Genomic DNA, 19,724 nt, shown 5'->3' on the forward strand with positions numbered 1-19,724 from the left:
TTTGTTATTTTTAGAATGAATCTTGAGAAATACGAGCACACATGCTGAGTCAAGAACTCGATCCGGGTGGGTACGTAAGAAACCTTGCTAGTCGAAGTGTGCTCAAATCGCTCAAAATCTCACCAACAGTTTTTTGGCCTAAAGGTGAGACTTTGGCCCCTCTTTCCCTCTGTGCATCTGGGAATAATGATGTTTTGATCTTCAAAATCCGTGCTTCTTCATGAATTTTTAGGGGAGTGATATCCTGATCCCTAGATCCCCTTTTTTCCAAATCCCTCAGCTTGGGCCCTCAATCCTTTGAACCACCTCTAGATCTGATTTCTGCTGAACTGCAGCGAATTTCCTTCATGGCCCAATCCCCTGATCCGAACCTCTGGACTGACCAATTATGAGCATGGCCGTTCCCCGTGGAGGGTTGGTCAAACTGGTACAGGCATGTGGCCAAGGACCACGAGGTTAGTTGGCAGAAATTAGGAATAGCCGATGCCCTCTCCTTAACCCTTTCTCCGATAGAAAAACATGAAAACCTTCTGAGATCCATCGGCTACTTCTGGTCGGACACTCTGAACTGTTTCTTGTTCGGCAGCAGTCCAATGACCCCAACTTTAATGGATGTAGTCATGATACTAGGACTAGACATCCACTCTGCTTGTCCTTCTCGATGTAGTCATGATACTAGGACTAGACATCCACTCTGCTTGTCCTTCTCCCTTTGCCTTAGAGGAGTGCAGACACAAAATAGTTGACAAGGCCGCAGCATATAACTGGGGCCAATATATCGAACACGACCACAAACTGAAAGGCACTTGTTGATACCAGATTTCGACGCGTGTCAAAATCGGTGCTGAGATGGGAATTGCCGTTGATCTAGAAGACATCACTAGAGGAAGATACAGCATGCACGACTGATTGATGGTGTCCTAGCCAATGACGACTCTGTTGGTCAATGAGATTTGGATAAAATCTGGTGCAGTCCAAATCTGGCTTAGTGCGTTTCCTAATTATTAGAGTTTGTTTCTTTTTTTATCAAGTTTTGTGTTTGCCGTAATCGGCTAGGAGTCATTTTGTATAGGGTATAAATAATGACCCTGCGTGGTCGGGAGAAACATACACATCAAATTAAACAAAAACCTTTACAATTTCCTTGCAATTTACTTTCTTATCGGCGACTTCGCTATTTTCTTTTTCTGCGAGTTCTTTCGAGCTGATTAAAGACGTCTCACATTCGAGCGACTTCATCTATTGGTGAGTCTTCGTCTACCGAGTAAATCTGAGCTTTAGCCAACCAGCGAATCGATGTTGCTCTATTCAGATCTATTCAAAACTTATCGAATATCATCTAGGCTTTGATTCCTGGCGCATCGCTGTTTTCTCATCTAGATCTATTCACAAATTATCGATATCTGCTAAATTCATAGTGTCTTCCTAGTATTTTAGCTTTTATTAAATCTATCTGGCTTGAAATATGTTCGATCGGCTATTAAATCTCGTGACATCGTCAAATTTATCTTAAAGCTGATTAAATCTATTTCAAGTGTTATCTTTCGAGCAATCTTGTTTAAGTTACATGTTCGTAGCTTTTACATTGCTCTGCATGTACATCGGCTGACTTAGCCGATTTGTCATTTTCTGTATCGGCAACGCTTGCCGATACGTGCTTACAGTTTTTTTAATATTTGTCGTCTTCCGTATCGGCAATACCTGCCGATACACTGTGATAAGGAATATTCTAAAATCCTGCCGATACGTTCCTGAATTTGACATCTACCGTCTCTCCTTGTCAATTTACAGGTCAAATTGACTGGCACGCCTCGATTTAAAGGTCTTGCAGTCTGAGCTTGGCGAACTGGTCTCTCAGGCTTTGATGTGTAGATTTCTACATCAACATATCTTTTGGCACGCCTGGTTGGACCAAAAAAGCTCCAACATGTCAAAATCCAAAGATACTGCTAGTGTCAACGAGGATAACTGTATTCTGGTTGAGGAGAACAAGCTTAAGGAGGAACAAATGGATGAACTGGACAAAGCTATGGAGATGTTCAAACGTGAATGTCTCAAATCTTTCAGTACTACAAGGGCTGGAGAAGTGGTCAAGAAATTTGATTTCCCTGCTTTACAGCCATTGACTGAGGTTCAGCGTGAGAACAGAATGTTGGACATGGTACTTCAAGCTGTGGGACACGCTTTTGTTAGTCATGCACCAGTAATGACTAATACTATGCATAATGCTGTTATCAAAACATTGAGCGGAGGCGCATCTCAAGGCTATACTGGACCACGTTATCAGCAACCTGCTCAGATGGACTTTGCTTCTATTGGATCATCTACAGTGATGCCTCTGTCTATTCCACTTCATTATTTAGAAGGAAGTGTTATTCAAACGATTTCACAGCAAGCAAACGCAACATTACCACTGCCGTGCAATCCCGTCTTACAAATTCTCCGCCATCCACCACATAGGTACAGGGAGGATGTACATCGGGTTTGCTGTCAGGGTAGAATCCGGTCACTGGATTTGGTATGCCACCAGGGTTGTTCATTCCACCAACCTTAGGGCAGAATGATACATCGATGCGCCCTTAGCAGAGCGTATCAGTGACACAGCCGATAGCGCCAGATGCATCGATATCCCAGCAGACGGATCAGGTTAATGTATCGGCTTCACAGTCGATGATTCAGCAGCAACATCTTGCATCTCTGATCCAACCTATCACCCCTACAGAGGTCTTGGTATCTCGGTTACCTCATCAGAACAGGGTGAATTGGGTGTTAAATGACCCGGTGGTTGGGAACGTTCGGCAAGTTAATGTACCACATGCTCATCCATTAGCCCGGTAATCAACCAACCAGTCAGTATCATAACCGGGTACTACTTCAGGAATTGTAATGTATCAACAGGCATCCAGTCCTATTGCTTAGCATACATCACAGGTGACATTGGCTACTCAGCCGATGGTTCCAGCTTTACCATCTTCAGTATCGGCTATACAGCCGATAACTATGGCATCACCACAATTGGCATCGGTTGTTCAGCCGATGGTTTCAATTCCACCACGATCGGTTCAAGCTACCGATCATCAAGTTGATTGGACTTCTACGATAGCTGAGGTGATTAGAGATCAGTTTGGTCTGAAGCCGAAACAGCAATCCTTCATGTACAAGACTCCGTACCCACCAGCATATGATCAAATTCCGTTGCCTCACAAATACAAAGTGCCTGATTTCACCAAGTTTTCAGGACAAGGTGATGTCTCCACAGTTGAGCATGTAAACAGATTCATAATGCAGTGTGGAGAGGCAAGAAATCAGGATGCTTTAAGGGTACAATTATTCTCCATGTCTCTATCAGGATTGGCTTTTGCTTGGTTTACTTCGCTTCCAGCCAATTCTATACTATATTGGGTCGATCTAGAGAAGCAGTTTCATCAGTTCTTTTATTCTAGGGTATGTGAAATGAAGCTCACAGATTTGACCAACCTTAGGCAGAGGAATGATGAATCGGTGGCTGCATTCATACAGAGGTTTAGAGATGTTAAGAACCGATATTACAGACTGGTTTTGTCTGATCAGCAGCTGGCTGAAGTTGCTTTTCAGGGACTCTTGCCATATGTCAAGGAAAAATATGCCTCACAAGAGTTCGATAGCATTAGCCAGATGGCGCATCGGATGACAGGAGAGACTTGGCCTTATGAATAGAAAAGAGTTAACTTTCAGAAGAAGGTTAATTACGCTGAGTACTCTTATTGTTCTGATTCTATTGATGAAGAAAGGATGGTAGGATCGGCAGAGTGGGTGCAGAATAATAAGAAGCCGATCTCATGTCCATTTGGGAAGAAGGAACCCGAGAAATTTGGGTTTGATATTACAAAGGCTGACAAAATCTTTGACTTACTCTTATCAGAACGGCAAATCAAGTTAAAGCCATATCATAAGATCCCATCGGATGAGGAGCTCAAGAAGATGAAGTATTGCAAGTGGCATAATGCAACATCTCATGATACTAATGATTGCAAAGTCTTCCGTCAGCAAATATAGTCGGCTATTGAACAGGGAAAGCTCAAATTTGAAATTCCCAAAAAAACCGATGAAGATTGATCAGCATCCGTTTCCCATGGATGCAAATATGGTGGATATCGGCGGGAAAAAGAGCACAATGCAAACTAAGGTATTGACATCACAATCGGCTAAAGAATCTGGAGCTGTTGATCCTAGAGCTTTGATATCGGCCGACGAAGTCAAGACAAAAAGGCCACAAGAAAAGGCAGAGTGTTCTACAAGATCGCTAAGAAAGGTTACATCACAAATGCTGTTGAGCAAGTTTCAGCGTGATCGTCAAAGACAGCAGTGTAGAGAAGAAACAACACGATGTAATGAGAAGCACTGGAGATGTCCTTTCTTTATGCATTGTTGGGAAGAAGGGTTGACTTTACCATCGGCTGATGATTGCCCAGAATGCAGTGGTCTTTTTCATGACAGCCGATCGTATAAGATGCCGCGCTTTGACAATGAGCTCCGTAGGCCGATCATAAGGAGGAGATACGAATCCAGAAGCCATACTCCTATGCATGATCGACTGGGGGGCAGAGTTTCTGTACATGAACATGAACGGCTTGGGGGCAAGGTTATGCTACGTGATCCATCGGGTGGACGAATCCCTGCACATGATAGACTTGAGCACATGGCTAATGATGTGGTCTCCGATGACCAGCCATTGTGTAGAGACCCTGAGAGGGAGTCGGTTCAGAACTGTGCGGATCAGCCTCATTGGTGCCCTGCGGGTTTAACTAAGTCACAAAAGAGGCGTGTGCAAAGATTGCGTCAATTGAAAATATTGGAAGAAGAAGAAGAACTAACATTCAGCAAAAGGAATGCCAAATCCCAAGTTTGGCGTGTCAGGACTAAGGCTGATGATCGGCAGGATCCTGGGTCATCGGCTGCACCTATCAATATGGTTTTCATATTGCCAAGGGAATTCATGGCACCAATTGATGATTGTGAAGAACCAAAGCTAGAGGAGGCAGTTGCTCAGTTGGTTTTAGATTCTGTTCTGGCTACATTTGAGAAGCCGGAAGATGAGAAGCGAAAGCATCTTAAAGCTTTATTCTTGAAAGGGTTTGTTAATGCCAAACCAATCACTAAGATGCTGGTGGATGGAGGCGTAGCAGTGAATATAATGTCATATGCTATGTTACGTAAGCTTGGAAAAAGTAGTGAAGACCTGACGAAGACAGACATGATGCTCAAGGACTTCGAGGGGGTCGTGTCTCCGGCATTGGGGGCATTATGCGTTGACTTAACAATCGGCAGTAAGACCCTTCCTACTACTTTATTATTAATGGTAAGGGTTCATACAGTTTACTATTGGGGCGATACTGGATTCATGCCAATTGTTGCATCCCATCTACTATGCATCAATGCCTTATACAAGTGGATCGGTGATTCTGTTGAGATTGTTTCTGCCGATTCATCATTCAGTATTGCATCGGCTAAAGCTCATACTTGGAGCTATGAAGGGATAAATTATTTCTCTGGTCAAGCCTGGGAAACAGATTTCTTGAAGGTGGCCGATTATGAGTTAATACCGATCCAAGTAGTCGATTCTCCAAATGATTCCTGATGGATGAGTTGTTAGAAGATGAAGGCAAGCTGGGACATGGGTTTACGTCGGCCGACGCACTGGAAGAAATTGATATTGGTGATGGTGATAGACCAAGGCCGACGTTTATTATTGCTAATTTGGATTCCAAGTACAAACATGTGTTAAAAGAATGTAAAGACTGTTCTACTTGGAAGAGATCTAAAAGGATATTGTCCTAGCATGTTTGTAGATGTATAGCCGATGAGTGATTGCATCGGTTAAATTATGAGTTATAGCCGATACAGGAGGTATCGTCTTTAGAGTAAAAAATAATTAAAGTAGAAGATGTTTGCATCACAATTTGTGTTGTGACAGTTGAGTTCTGATTTCACAAGTATGGTTAGAAGTGTTGGTTTCGTGTTACAGTAATCCAAGAGAGTTCTGGATTACATTTATCGCACGCAGACGAATTTGGTCAGCTTCCTAGATTTCCACTTCCATAGGGAGGAAATTATGTGCATCGATCCTGCAATCTAAAGAGAAAATGTCTCCGCTCTAGGTTTCCATCCAAAAGGGAATTCCGTCCACGAAAGCATATTATTAGTCAGACGAGCAGCCGATGAGGCTCGCCATCCCATGACTTAGCAGGGAAGGAAATCGCTTCGCTGCACTGCACGTCGTAAGGTACGAGCTCTTTGTGACTCGCTGTACCGCAAAGCGTCTTGCCTGTGCTGCGTCCAAGTGACCCAAAGAAAGCAGCTACGGACTCGGCTGTCCCAGCACTCTTTCTTTGAGTCTTTGGAGACGAATATTTTCGTACCAAGTGCCTTTGGAAAAGCACAAAGGAGCTGAGGACGTGGCTTGTTAGATCGTCCTACCAGCTTTAAATCACCACGGCCAACCTTTTTCCAATCGTCCGTAATCTGTAAAAAGACCGTCCATGCATGACGACCAACTAAAGAGGACAGCAAGACAGCAAGACAGCAAGTAGGTTAAAAAAAAAAGGACAGCAAGACAGCCTATAGCTAGGTCGGTCTTCCACTACGGCTGATCAGCCTGTTACTAGCATGAAAGCAAGATCGAATACTGCATTTTCAAAGCTAAGCAAAAAAGTTCGGGAGCTGGGACTTATCACTTATGTGCATGATACTTATGTTCATTTTATTTGCTTTCTCTGATCTTCTTTTTATCCTTTTGTTTTCCTGAAGTTTTCTGTACGAACCGTCTTTTCATCAAAAGAAGAAAATGTGACCCAATTTCATCAGCAAAACTGCAGCTGAATTCAGACGTAAACGCTTATCACAAAGACTGACCGAAGCACCCAGTTTCATCAGCATGACTGCAACTGAGTTCTGACGTATACGCCTATCAGAAAGACTGACTGAAGCATCCTTATTTGGCCACCTGTACAAGCTAAGCCCATGCAATTAACTGGCCACCACAACAAATTTCCTCAAAAGCTAAACTCAGAGTACTTTAGTAGCACCATGCACTGACGATAATATAGTACTTTAGTAGCACCACACTCGAGTGAGTGTGATATCATACATACATAAAAATATGCAGCGAAACAACTGACAAGTTTTGTTCGAAGTGGTTCAAAATCCATGATTAGACTAGCGATAATAGTTTAGCATTAAGACTTAATATTAAGTCTAACAGAAGACAGCAAGGCAGTCACATTCATGAACCTCCAGATGCAACACCAGATATTTTATAAACCATCAGGAACCTGCCAATAGAACTTACATTAGACCATGTCACAGTGTGGGCATAGCTGACGAACACAAACGATATATGTTCATAACAGGGGCGTAAGTGAACAATTTACTGACCACAACCATGTCCAAAAGAGCATATTCTGCAGAACACTACCACAACCATGTCCAAAAGAGCATATTCTGCAGAACACTACTACTGGTTCTTGCTGCCACCTGTGGATAGAGACAAGAAATTGGAGTTGGGGACAGTGGTAAGTACTTCAATAGGTTATATGATTATGACATTCTGGTCAAGTTTAAAAGAACATTGAGAGGATTTAGTTTTCAGGGCACATACCTGGCATTGAAGACTTCAGAAAATCCTCATCTTTTTTCTTGAAAATAGAAAATCCTCATCTTCAGGGAACAGCTGCAGATTCTTGGACCTTAGCAAGAACCCAACAGCACCATCCTGGAAGTCCAGTAAGCTTCCAAATTTTATGAGTTCAGCGAGCGAAGGGATCTGATCCGCCATCTCAAAGAGCAGTCCTTTAGATATCTCGTCTGCAAAGTTGGTTGCGAACTTAATCTTTTCTTCGTAGCTGGATTTGCCATTGCTGCTCTGCATGTACAGCTTGGAATTCTCCCTTTCCCACCGAATCATTCGGCAGGCCTTCACATCCACAACCTCTCCAGATGACAAGCTTACACTATAGCCCACTGTGATAGGTTCATCAGTCTCTTGGACAGTCACATTCAGAAGGCAAGAAACCATCCCCTGCCTCTCTTCAGAAGGAATGTCAAGAGCAGTATCAGCAAGGTACGCCATAATAATCTGGAGCAAGCCAACCTTAATCCTCTTGCTCGAATCAACTGTTCTGAAATGGCCATTATCTAAGGTCAAAGAATCATTCTTCGTGACTGCTTTGGATATTCTCTGAACACCAATGCTATTATAGATCCTGTTAAGTCTTGCTCGAGACATGGATGGTAGGGTGGAAGAAGGATACCAGATGAAAAGCGATTGACGAGGAAGCTTGTTGAACAAATCTGCAAGCAGTAGATCATCAGGAACGAACACATTCTCCTTGTTTCGTAAAATAATCTTGCCATCGGTACATACTGGAACCTTGACACAACCAGATAGAAGTTCCTCTGTTTTTTTGGTCCAGTTAGCTGCAATGAACTTCCAGAAAGCGAAGCAATCAGATATAGCGAGCATGTGGACTGAGTTCTCCCATGTGGCCCATAATTTGCAATAGTCTTCAGAACAAGGTCCATGCCTCACACCGAAAGTAATTGAAAAGAAGTTAAGCAACTTCCTGTCATAATATTTGTCCAGAATATGTAGCTGCAGGTTAAAAAGGTTATTCTTATCAAAAAGAACACAGCTTCTTGAGCTCACCCATTCTCCGCCCTCGGTTTCATCTGGTATCCAAATCCAATCGCTGGTGTTGTCATCAGGCTTCCAATTATGCTCCATCAGGTACATGTAGATCCGGGAAATAGTAGTTCTATCCTTGTGGCTTCTCAGATGCCGAGCAATAAGATCTTGTCCACAATTAACATCAATGATCACTCCAATCTTCGCAAGGGCATCTTTGAATGAGGCTATCTCCAAACCATAGAATGCTTCATCGATGAAAGGGCCATCTTCCATGCACAGAGAAGACTGTCTCGCATCAAATAGGATACATTCATCAGGACATTTGTAGCCCATGGATGTCTTCAACCACTCCTTGCAAATCTTGTCCTGGAAGTCCTTAGGAGGTGCAGTTGCAGACGCAAAGTAGTTCTTGATGCACTCAAGCAATGAAAAGATGGTAGCTTTGGAGATGATGGATGGATCATCAGGAATGCTGAGGCCAGCAATGACAAATCTGGCACCAAATTTCACTTCAACAGTAACACCGAACTCCCTAAGCACATCTTTATAACCATAAATATCATTTCCCAAACCATGACAAGAGTCACCATCATCAATAAATGGTAATAATGCCACATGAGATAAACATTGCCATGCATTATCAAATAGGATTGCATCTGAGGGAGATTTGAACCCTAGTGATGTGTGTAGCCACTTCTCTCTGTGCATGCAGTTGAAAAGCTCAACGGGAAGTGGGCTGTGTGTTCTTAGCTGCCGATAAGATTTTAGTAGAGCAAGGGCATTAGCCTTTGTAAGTGATGACGTCGATACCATTTTCTTGAAAACCTGAGCGACTACCTTTGATGCCTCCTCAAATTGCATTATCAGACCAGTTTTCTTCAACTCATCTTGGTATGAGTTGATGATACTCCCATAAAATCCTAAATCAATTATAGGAACTTCTTTGAAAATCTTCACAAAGCACTCCCATTCAGGATCCACAAGAAAAGACACATTGGGAGCACGAAATCCCACATTAGTCTTCACCCATTTCAGATCTTTGAGCTTCCTTATGAAATCTTCACATGAACCGACATAGCGGATGCATTTAAGGATTAATACAGTAGCCTCAAGGGTAATAGAAGCAGAATTGAACTTGAAGTTATCAACAACAAGCTGGTAATTTTGTTTGAACCCAACAATAACACCAAGCAACTCCAGCTCTGGTTTGTAGTCATGAATTGCCTCGCCATAGAACTGGACATCAAGGAATGGTTGGTTACTAATACATGATGCCACATTCCAATCTGAGTCACAGATGATACAATCAGAAGGACGCTTGTAGCCAAGAGTGCTCTTCATCCAACATCCACCTTTAACACTGTCGATCAGTTCACTTGGAGATAGAATCTTCTCTCGTAAGAACCGAATGAGCCGAAGCAGCGAGTACACATTCTCTCTGGTCAATTCATTTATTGCAGCCATAGACATGAGGCGGCTTCCAATGTAAGCTGATGCCTCCTGAAATTCAAATCTCCCACCAATCGCCTTGAGTTCATGTTTGTACATATGGAGCTTGTTTCGATAGAATTGTTGGTCAATCATTGGTATATCAACAAAGGAAGATGCACTTTGCAAAAGGCTTCCCCAGTTAGCACTAGATAGAAATGATTCATTTGGTGGCTTGTACCCTACTGACGTTTTTAGCCAACTCCCTTGTTTTACACAAGCCAGGAACCGATCTGGTAATCTTACAACATTTGACTTGATATTCCGTATCCATTCCAGTAGCAAGAATGCATTGTCCACTGTGAGAGGCGATGATACAGTAGGGAAGCTGGCATTTGGTGGGTTTATGAATGGGACATCTGAGGCATGCAGATGTGTCTTGAGGAATTCCAATAGCTGACCCTCAGATGTGTAGTTCCCAGCAAAATGGCCTGCTGACTTGTAATCTGCTGACAATTCAACATAACCATCATTCCTCCATGGGTTTGTACCCAGCAAACAAACCCATTTGCTCCCCGTGGCGGGAACTATAATGCCATTTCTTTCCTTGACAACATTGCCATAGCTGTCAATTACCGGCATGACACGACATAGTTCTGATAAGCGGTAGCTCTCTATGTGTTTCATCTTCAATGAGTGGTACAGAAAGTGTGCGAAAGCAACAAGAGGTCTCCGATCATTATCCAAAGAATCAACAACAGTCAATCCATAACTGTAGACAGAGATAACCTCGACTCTTGCATGGTTCTGAAGCCAGTTTTCGACTATCGTCTTCTGTGAGAAACCTTCCAGAGCAATCTGTGTGCTGGGATGGAGAAAGAACCGATTAGCAGATGGAAACTCCTTGTTCCAGCTGATTAACCATGATCTGTATGTCTTGTCAGATGCAATGCACAACCTATCCTTGCACTGAGTAGCTCTTGATATGCTCCAAAACAAGAGAACACCATTCCTATCAACATATCTCAGTAGGGGAATTGACATCATGTTTGTACCATAGAAACAGTTTTCCCAATTATTGGCAACAAAATATATAATTTCCAGGTAAAGCTGTTCATGTTCCTCCTTGACAAGATTAGACCCTTCAATGCATTTTGCATACCATTCAGTGTTCACACTTTTGACACCCAGAAATTCAAGCACACTGTTGTGTGTACTCTTGTCAAAATGAGAACTAAGAATGTAGGTTCCATGAGTTGACAGATTCCTCAAGTCCATTCCACATTCCCGTGCTTTGCCAAGGATAGTCCAAAAGGCTGGCTTCAGCCGTGCAACTTCACTGGGCTTGCAGAATATCTTTTGTGAAGCATAAGACTCACAAGGAACTATATCCTCAGCAAGAACCTTATTCTTGATGCCAGACCTAACAGGCTCAAGTAGTGGGATTAGTGAGGAATTGACAGGTAGGAAGTTGAACATAGATGGCAAAGACATTGCTGGTGTGTCAGCTCCTGACTTCACAAGTGTTACAAAAGCATTCATGAAAGCACATGGGACACACTCTAGGATTCCTTTGTTCCATGGACTGTCGAACAGTATTGACTCCCTTGATGAGGCAAGGAGGAAGTCTGCCTGGATGATGAAGGGGAAGTTTGTTACCATCTCGGTAGGGAGAAAAGCATAGACTCCAGGTGATAGCTGCTTCCCACGGGACAGTCGCTGGCCATGTGGGAAGGCTAGGGTTATCACCCATTCATCGATTTCAGCACGTTTGTCAATTCTGTTCTCTGTCTTGACTGGAAATTTCTGCCTCCACATATAGTAACCGCATTCTTCTTCTGCTTTACCACTCTCTTCAGCTGACAAGTGGAGTGTATAAGACTCTGCATGCATATTCTTCCTGGCTTGGTAATTCCTTTCACTGGAAATTGAGATCTCACTAACAGTGCTACTCTTTGGATCAGAGTTATCCTCTCGGACAGAAAGCTTCCTGATCTTTGACAGGAAGAGTAGCATTTCAGGATGCATGCTTGACAGTTGCTTCTTCACCGCATCAACTTTCTCACACTTTAAGGGTAAGATGATGGTGGTTGTAGGTAGGATTTTGGAGCGTCCATATATGGCTTCGATGTCTGAAAGGCTAGGTGTGGATTCCACCCATTCAGGGACAATGTATCCAATGTTGCATTCAGCACATGGTTTCTCATTGAACTTGATCTGATAGCCGTTACTGAATATATGCGGCTCACTTGATATCAAGAAAACACTCTTGAACCCAATGCCTGAATGAAAAGGAAAAAAAAATATAACTTGTAGTGAAGAAGAAAAAAAGAGAGGCAGTCTTTAACTCAGCAATGAATTGGGTGTGCGGTGGGTCAAAAGATATTGACAGAATACTAAAATGATTTTGACATCTCAAACATGTTTGGGTATTTATCTGTGAATCTGTATTGATACGCATGGATTAACTTTCCCATTTAAGCTAGTTCACTGGCAGGGTTAAACTAGTTCATCTAGACATGAAGCATAATATGAATACACTAGGTAAGAAATAATTTCTCAAATTCATTTAAAACATTTATATAACAACTTGATCCAGTAATCTATTCCAAATATATAAGTTAAGAATATTAAAAGCTAGGACCTTAAAACAAAATACTTACTAGGAATTATCGTATTCAATATAATTTCATACTGAATTTAAAAGAACTTTCTTCAGTTAAACAGGATTCAAAATTCTAATGTGTCAGCTCATATACCAACAAGGAGCCCTTTGCCTCCACAAAATACAGGACACCACAACAATATTTAAGAAAAATGAATAATCAGCAGTCAACAAAAATTCCAGCCATTTGAAATTAAAATTTTGTTTGATATTGATCTGTTAGCGTATTGAACAGTGACACAAAAAGGTTATAAACTAAATTTGCCTCCGGGAAAAGTAATTTTTTCATATATATTAGTGAATAGGGAAAAATTATCTAGTCAAAAGAAGTAAACATAGTTCCTGCCATTTGGGAATATCATTTCATCTATATCATATCTCATAATTTTTGACAATGGCACAGAAGAGTTTCAACTAATTTAGCCTCTAAAGAAAGTTGACTATTTCTATTTGGTGAAAAAAGAAAAACAAAAGATTGAATCAATTGCTGATATTTACCTTTCTCTCCAATGTAACCCTGATGCCTGTTTCCCTTCTTTGTTGATTTCCCAACACGACAGATGGAATCTATATTGGTTGATGAGAATCCCCTCTCATTGTTAAAGATGAGCAAAGTTGATAAAGCACCCGATCTGGTAATGTCCTTCGATGTAATTAGAAACTCCAATGAAGGTGCCACTCCAGAAGGGTATTCGTTATCTTCAGCATTCTATTTTTGAGAACGAAAACATTAATATGAGAAGCAATAGTAAGATTCACCCAGTAAGAAAGCATTAATGTGATAAGTAATAGTAAGATATATCCACTAACAATTGCAAACATGAACAAATCAGGTAGACTGATCATGGAAAATGGCACACTAAACGAATTATTTTTTTATTGGCTTCACAACTTCAATGGAAATAAGCAGACCGTGCCAAACTGCCAACACACAAGTACATGCGTTTTTTTCTAAGGGCTTCAGCTGTCATTGAAGAAGAGGAATACATGATTTTTAAATATTATTAGGGGACAGAGAATCGGTAAAGCAATAAATTGGGATATAAGACAGTAGTTAATTAGTGACTTAATGATAATATGGAAAAAAAGTCTGAAGAAAAAATAATACGGGCAATCCAGCTGAAATTGAACTCTGCAAAACGGAACATCATTTGAACAAACAGTATGCATTCTTGTAGCAAAATACACAAGATCCATGCCGATTTCATGCACAAATGACAACAATAATACATATGAAAAGAATATGACAAAATAAGTAATAATCATTACTTATCACCTATACGCATACATAAACTAACTAAGCAATCAATAACACTTCAGATTTGTTCCACCATCCATGTAAACACATTGTTCCTATTTACTCTACTTTTCAGCTATTTGGTTCTTGACCGATGAAGACGTGAATTTAAGCATAGTACATCATACATGTTATTTACCCAATTGGAGTTACTCCCTGTGCTCCCGCCTGTAGTAGTGGGGATGTGGCTCTATGTTGTGTTTCAGATTCAGATTCAACAGCATAATCGAGCCAGTGTTATTGTTTATTGTCTTCAAGTACATGCTCATGTGATGGCAACTGAAACAATATGGTCTTATCTACTTGTATGCCTACAAAACCACAGCCATAGGCTACACCAATTCGAAACCTTTTTTACTTTTGTGTCCCTGAATTAATAATGAGAGAACTTCATTGTAAGTATAACCCCTATTCATGATATACGAAGAACATGTAAGAACATTATGAATAATTTAGTTACACAAACATGCCACCCATCAAAACATTCTAAAAGTTTCTGTTGGTAAGGATGCCACGATCAGAACTTAAACATCCTAGGAATGATTTCATTGATTTGATGATTTCACGTATGTGTATGCTCCAAAGAAATGGGTTAAAAGTGAAAATGCAAGAAGACACTCTGTAATTATGCATGCATCAGGAATTGGTGAGATATTTAGGTCCCAGTGCCAAGGAATATGTAGGTCTACAAGAGAGGAATTTCAGTCTCCATCTAACAAAAATGATAAAGGCTAAGCAGCTTCTTACCGCAAAAGGACATAGTATCTAATAACAAAGAGCATGCACATAAACAGTTTGAGCTTCAGTGTTTTGTTGAACAATGGAAGTAATCCTAAAATTAAGAAGACATTTCTCAGCTGCAGCGCAGCAGAAATATTGCACTTGTGAAGATGATTATCATCTATGGGGGTACAGATTAAATCTGGAGAATAGGAATATCTCCGAATCACGCACTGAACAGTGAAGATGCTTTTCGTTCTGCCCGTAGTCATTTTTCCATCCCAAGGAGCTCTACAACAGGGGACAAGGCTTTCTCTGTTAATACTAGGTAACCGACAGGTGGGTCCTAGAGTTGAGTTGACGGCCCTAGAGTTGAGGGGCACGTCAACACGCCCAGTGGAATACGACGAGCAGAGCAGAGACCCCAAGGAAGCAGTCACTTCACATTAACACCGTATGCATGAAATGAGGCTAACCTACCAGAGAGAGATGACTAATCGAACACAAAATATACGCCCAAAAAGTATTTTCTTTTCTTGGGAAATCTGTAACAAGAGAGAAAATTGATGAACACAAAAAACTTTTCTTCTCAGATTTTATGTAATGACGCCAATGCACTTTGGGCGGAAAAAAGGGAAAAATTAGTACCAACATGAACACAAAACAATCGAATTATTTTTTTTTCCTTTCGCGATGGATGAACAGAGTTCATTCAAACAGTTACACAAGAACAGCAAGAGGCCAAGAAACAAGATGTTCTGACCTGCACGAGCTCCATGAGGAAGTGGACGTCCTTGGAGTAGAGCTCCTGGCTGAGGTAGTTGACGGCCTGGTTCATGTCCTCCGCCAGCGGGTTCTGCTCGCCGCGCCCGATGAAGTAGCGGTCGCGTCGGATCCTCTCCACGTGCTCCCGCGGCGACGGCGCCGGGGACGACGACATTTCGGCGGTTTCCACTGGGCTGAGAAGGGGAAGTGACGGTGTGGTGGTGACCGGTGCTTGGAGAGGAAAGGTCTTTTCTCGCTTTGTTTCCAGGCCACTCTTAAATAGCGACGGTGATGATACGGCCATCTCTTAGCTGCGAAGGAAAGTGATTCACTCCACATCGTAGGGTCCGGCCCCTTTCCGACCCAGGGCATTCTATCTTGTCTGCCAGTCGAAAGGACAACCAAAGCAGTGAAACATCGGCTATCTAAGCAAAGCGCTTTAAACCGGAGATACATATGAGGATTGAGGAGCCATCGCAATGTCAACTCTGGTATTCTTGATTAAACCAGTCTCTCGTATGCATTGATTTATATGGGAAACATTATTATGAGCAAAAGGAAAAGAGAGTTTTATGAAGTAAGAGAGGTGTTTTATCCCGTAACACCTGTACCTTGACAAAAAATTTTAATAAAAATGTAATAAAGCTATCTGGGCCGTATCTACGAAACAGGGGCCCCAGAACAATATTTATAATGGTGGCCCTAAAAATTTAAATTAGGATATAACAACATTAGGATTCTCGCTAAAACTCATAAATGAAGGAACTGACCTCATGTCCTACTGAACAACATCATCCTTTTCGTATTCTTTGAAATAAATTCTCCAACTATATCTTCATAATTATTTCTTCTTACACTTTTCATAACCAGACTCAAACCTCCTATTTCTTGAAGATATGATGATGAAGGATGAAATAAAATACTCCCCTATGTCCCTGATTATAGCATGAAGTATTAGCATTTAGACTTGATTTAACGATTTCACCGTATTGACGTATTGCATCTTGATGTATAAAATTTTAAAAAAAAGATTGAGGATCAGATCATCAGAGGTACTGAGCAAGATGAAAGATGAAAGATCGTACCTTCTTTAGAATCTAGACTCTAGGCTGCAGCAAGGCGCGGCGGCACTGCGGCGTGCCGGCGCATAGGCACAGCGCACGGCACTACGGCAATACGGCGGAGCCGGCGGCAGCTTCCGCGTGTCGTGATTAGAGGAGATCAGGAATTTAGGATACGGAAGGTCGCGTATCGCAGCTAGTTCGTGTCTTCGTAATTTCGTCCAGCTGTCTGGGCCTGGGTAAGGGCGCATGCACCATGCAGTAGGGAAATATGTAAATAAACTGGGCCTGCTTGGCTGTTGCCTACCGGCCTGTTAGCCACTTAACCTGGTGAGCAAACGAGTAATTAAAGGACAAAGGTCTACTTGTTTATATAAATTTGGAGGCCCTAATTTTTTTGAGGCCCTGAAAGCTGTGCACCAAGGCTAGTCTCACAAAATATTAATGTGCATTAAAAATGTTAATTTATAATAAACTAGCTACTTAGTTTATTTTGAGTAAAATGCATCAGAGGTCCATCAACTTGGAATAGGGTGTCATTTAGATCCATCGACTTTGAAATTGCATTTCTGGGTCCATAAACTTGCAATTTGTATCATTTAGATCCACAAACTCTGAAAGTCTATTTCTACACTACTAGAAAACAGGCCAAAGATCCAGGCTAAAAGAACCACTTGTTGCTTGAACCGGTACTAATGGGAGACATCAGCACCGGCTGCATCAATAGCCGGTACTCTTAGCCTGCGCCGAGCATTGGCAAAACGCGCCACAACACAAACTGGTGCCAATGCACTGACAAAGTCACCGGTTAAATCCATCAGCCGGTACCAAATTGGCCATGCATCAATGGCACCGGGTGGTGGCACAACCCGGTGCTTATGAAGCAGACATTAGCACCAGTGGAAAAAACCACCCGGTACCCATGCCTCTCGCGTCTGATATTTTTAAGTGCTGGCCGTCCTCCCTCTCTCTCTCGCGTCTCTCTACCACTCTCGTTTCTCTAGCTCTTATCTCTCTACCTCTCCCTCTCGTGCGGGCGGGGGACTTCCGGTGGTTCGCGTTGGGCAACTGTGTCGCCATCCTCGCCTCGCTCGCCACGCCCGACCAGGCCGCCGCCGTCATGGACCTCATCGAGGAGCGCTGGGAGGACCTCGTCGGCGAGTTGCCCGTCAAGATCTGCTTCCCGGCCATCGAGAGACACGAGTGGCAGACCGTCACGGGATGCGACCCCAAGAACACGAGGTGGAGCTACGACAACGGCGGATCCTGGCCAAGTCAGTCATCATCTTCACCTCAAATCCTGCACTGGTTTTCATTTTTTTTTCACCGGCAGGGATCCTGGCACGCGGAGCAGCACGCCGGCAGGGGGGCGCTCGAGCCCTGGCTCACGCGGAGCAGCAAACCGGCGGGCCATCTCGGGCCATCTCGGTCGGAGCGGCGGCGGCCCGCGGCGGATCTGGAGTCGCGGTCGTTCTGTGCAGGCGGCGTCCGAGCAGGGGCGCGAGGACGGCGGTTCTTGGCTGCGGCCAAGGGAGGAGCGGGCCCGAGCGCGGCAGCAGGAGCGGCGGCCGGTACGAGCGGCTCGAAGCGCGGCAGCAGGAGCGGCGACGGCGACGAGGCGAAGCTTCGGGCCCGAGTGCCGGCGGCAGGAGCTCGGGGCCGAGCGCCAACAGCAGGATGCCTGCTTATTTTTTTTTTGTTTGCCAAAAATGCTTTGGTACCGGTTGTTCTTTCCAACCGGTACCAATGGGTGCCTAAGGCACCGGTTGAAAAACCCGGTGTCTTAAGACGAGGCCATTGGTCGCGGTTGCGGGGCACCGGTTGGGAAACCGGTGCCTTTGGCCTTTCTCAGCCGGTGCTCAAGGCCTGTTTTCTAGTAGTGCTAGGTCAATAAACGTGTAATGTGTCATCAAGGTCCATAGCACACCAGCCACCATCTAGCCTTCATGCACTAATCTCACACCAACATGAATCTACATGGTGCCCATACGCTACTGGAGTTCCGTCAGAAGGGTAAAATTTGAGCTCTCATTTAAAATCAAGTGCATAGGGAGAGGAGATAGGAGGGGTGAAAGACTTATTTCGGATGTTATTGACATGTATTAGGATTCTTCCATTGGTGTGGAGCTTAGATCTTACCCCGTAATATGGGTGATAACCAAGGGGTGATTGCTTGAGAAAGATGGAGAACGTTATAGAGGGACTCAACAATATATGTGTCGTGGTAGGGGATATTACGTCCTCCGTAGCGCGGGTGGCCGAATATGGTGGTGCCAGGTGTTCTGGCAAAAAATCTTTGATGAGGTTAGACTTAAGTCAACCTAGAGTGGTTCTTGCTGAGGGGTTGAAAGATATTCATGGAGAGCGATATCAGGGAGACCGTTGTGGGCGCGTCTGTAGCAAAAACAACTGTTCATGGATGAATTTTATGGATCTAAAAATACACTTTTGGAGTGTATGGACCAAAGTGACACAAATTATCAGGTTGTGGATCTAAAAATGCACTTTGGACCTATGTTTTCAAAGTTTATGGACCTAAGTGACATAAATTACATATTGATGGACCTAAAAATACACTTTTAGAGCTCGTGGACCTGAATGACACACCCTTACAATTTTTTTCTTCTCCATTTTATTATTTATTATTGTGTTTTGTCATTGTTGCCACAAAATTCGGCGCGATAAATCTTGCGGAGCACAACACACTAAGTTTTGGGAGCTCTGCTTATCGCTAGTGCAAGATCCTACTCTTTAGGTTCGGAGTGTGTAAGTCAATTTGACCTACAATTGACAAGAGAAAGAGATTTAATCAGTATAATTAATAGGGGACTTATCGGCTGATGTTCCAAATAGTTCCATGAAAGTGATATCGGCCACGTCGTCCCATACGACATTAAGATCATCGGCTATAGAGCCAATTCTTATATGACAGCTAGAATTAAGGGCAAGTTCAATCATAAAAAGACGCATCTAACTTATGAAACTCAATTTACCATCACTATTAGTCGGATGGGATCTAACCGAGACAACACTAACGGCCAGGATGATAAATTAAATCCAACTCACAGATGAATCTAATCATGAAAGAACTTATCCTCAATTTACAATTGCGATTGGCTAGGA

The 19,724-nt window shown here is 42.8% G+C and overlaps 1 protein-coding gene across 2 annotated transcripts; it reads right to left on the reverse strand.

Moving 5' to 3' along the window:
• Positions 1–6,839: 6,839 nt before the first annotated feature.
• On the reverse strand, positions 6,840–15,827 carry LOC120644444. 2 transcript variants are annotated; one of them, XM_039921068.1, is made up of 5 exons: positions 15,539–15,827; positions 13,257–13,467; positions 7,637–12,375; positions 7,414–7,512; positions 6,840–7,310 (listed from the first exon to the last, which is right to left on the reverse strand). In XM_039921068.1, exons 1-3 carry the CDS (start codon positions 15,713–15,715, stop codon positions 7,652–7,654), a joined length of 5,112 nt encoding a protein of 1,703 aa, XP_039777002.1. In that variant the 5' UTR covers positions 15,716–15,827; the 3' UTR covers positions 6,840–7,310; positions 7,414–7,512; positions 7,637–7,651. The 2 variants fall into 2 exon arrangements, with proteins under 2 accessions (XP_039777002.1, XP_039777004.1); XM_039921070.1 differs by having other exon boundaries at positions 7,454–7,512; positions 15,539–15,794.
• Positions 15,828–19,724: the final 3,897 nt, after the last annotated feature.

This window comes from Panicum virgatum, chromosome 8K, assembly GCF_016808335.1.
Source record: "Panicum virgatum strain AP13 chromosome 8K, P.virgatum_v5, whole genome shotgun sequence".
Lineage (NCBI taxonomy): Eukaryota > Viridiplantae > Streptophyta > Magnoliopsida > Poales > Poaceae > Panicum > Panicum virgatum.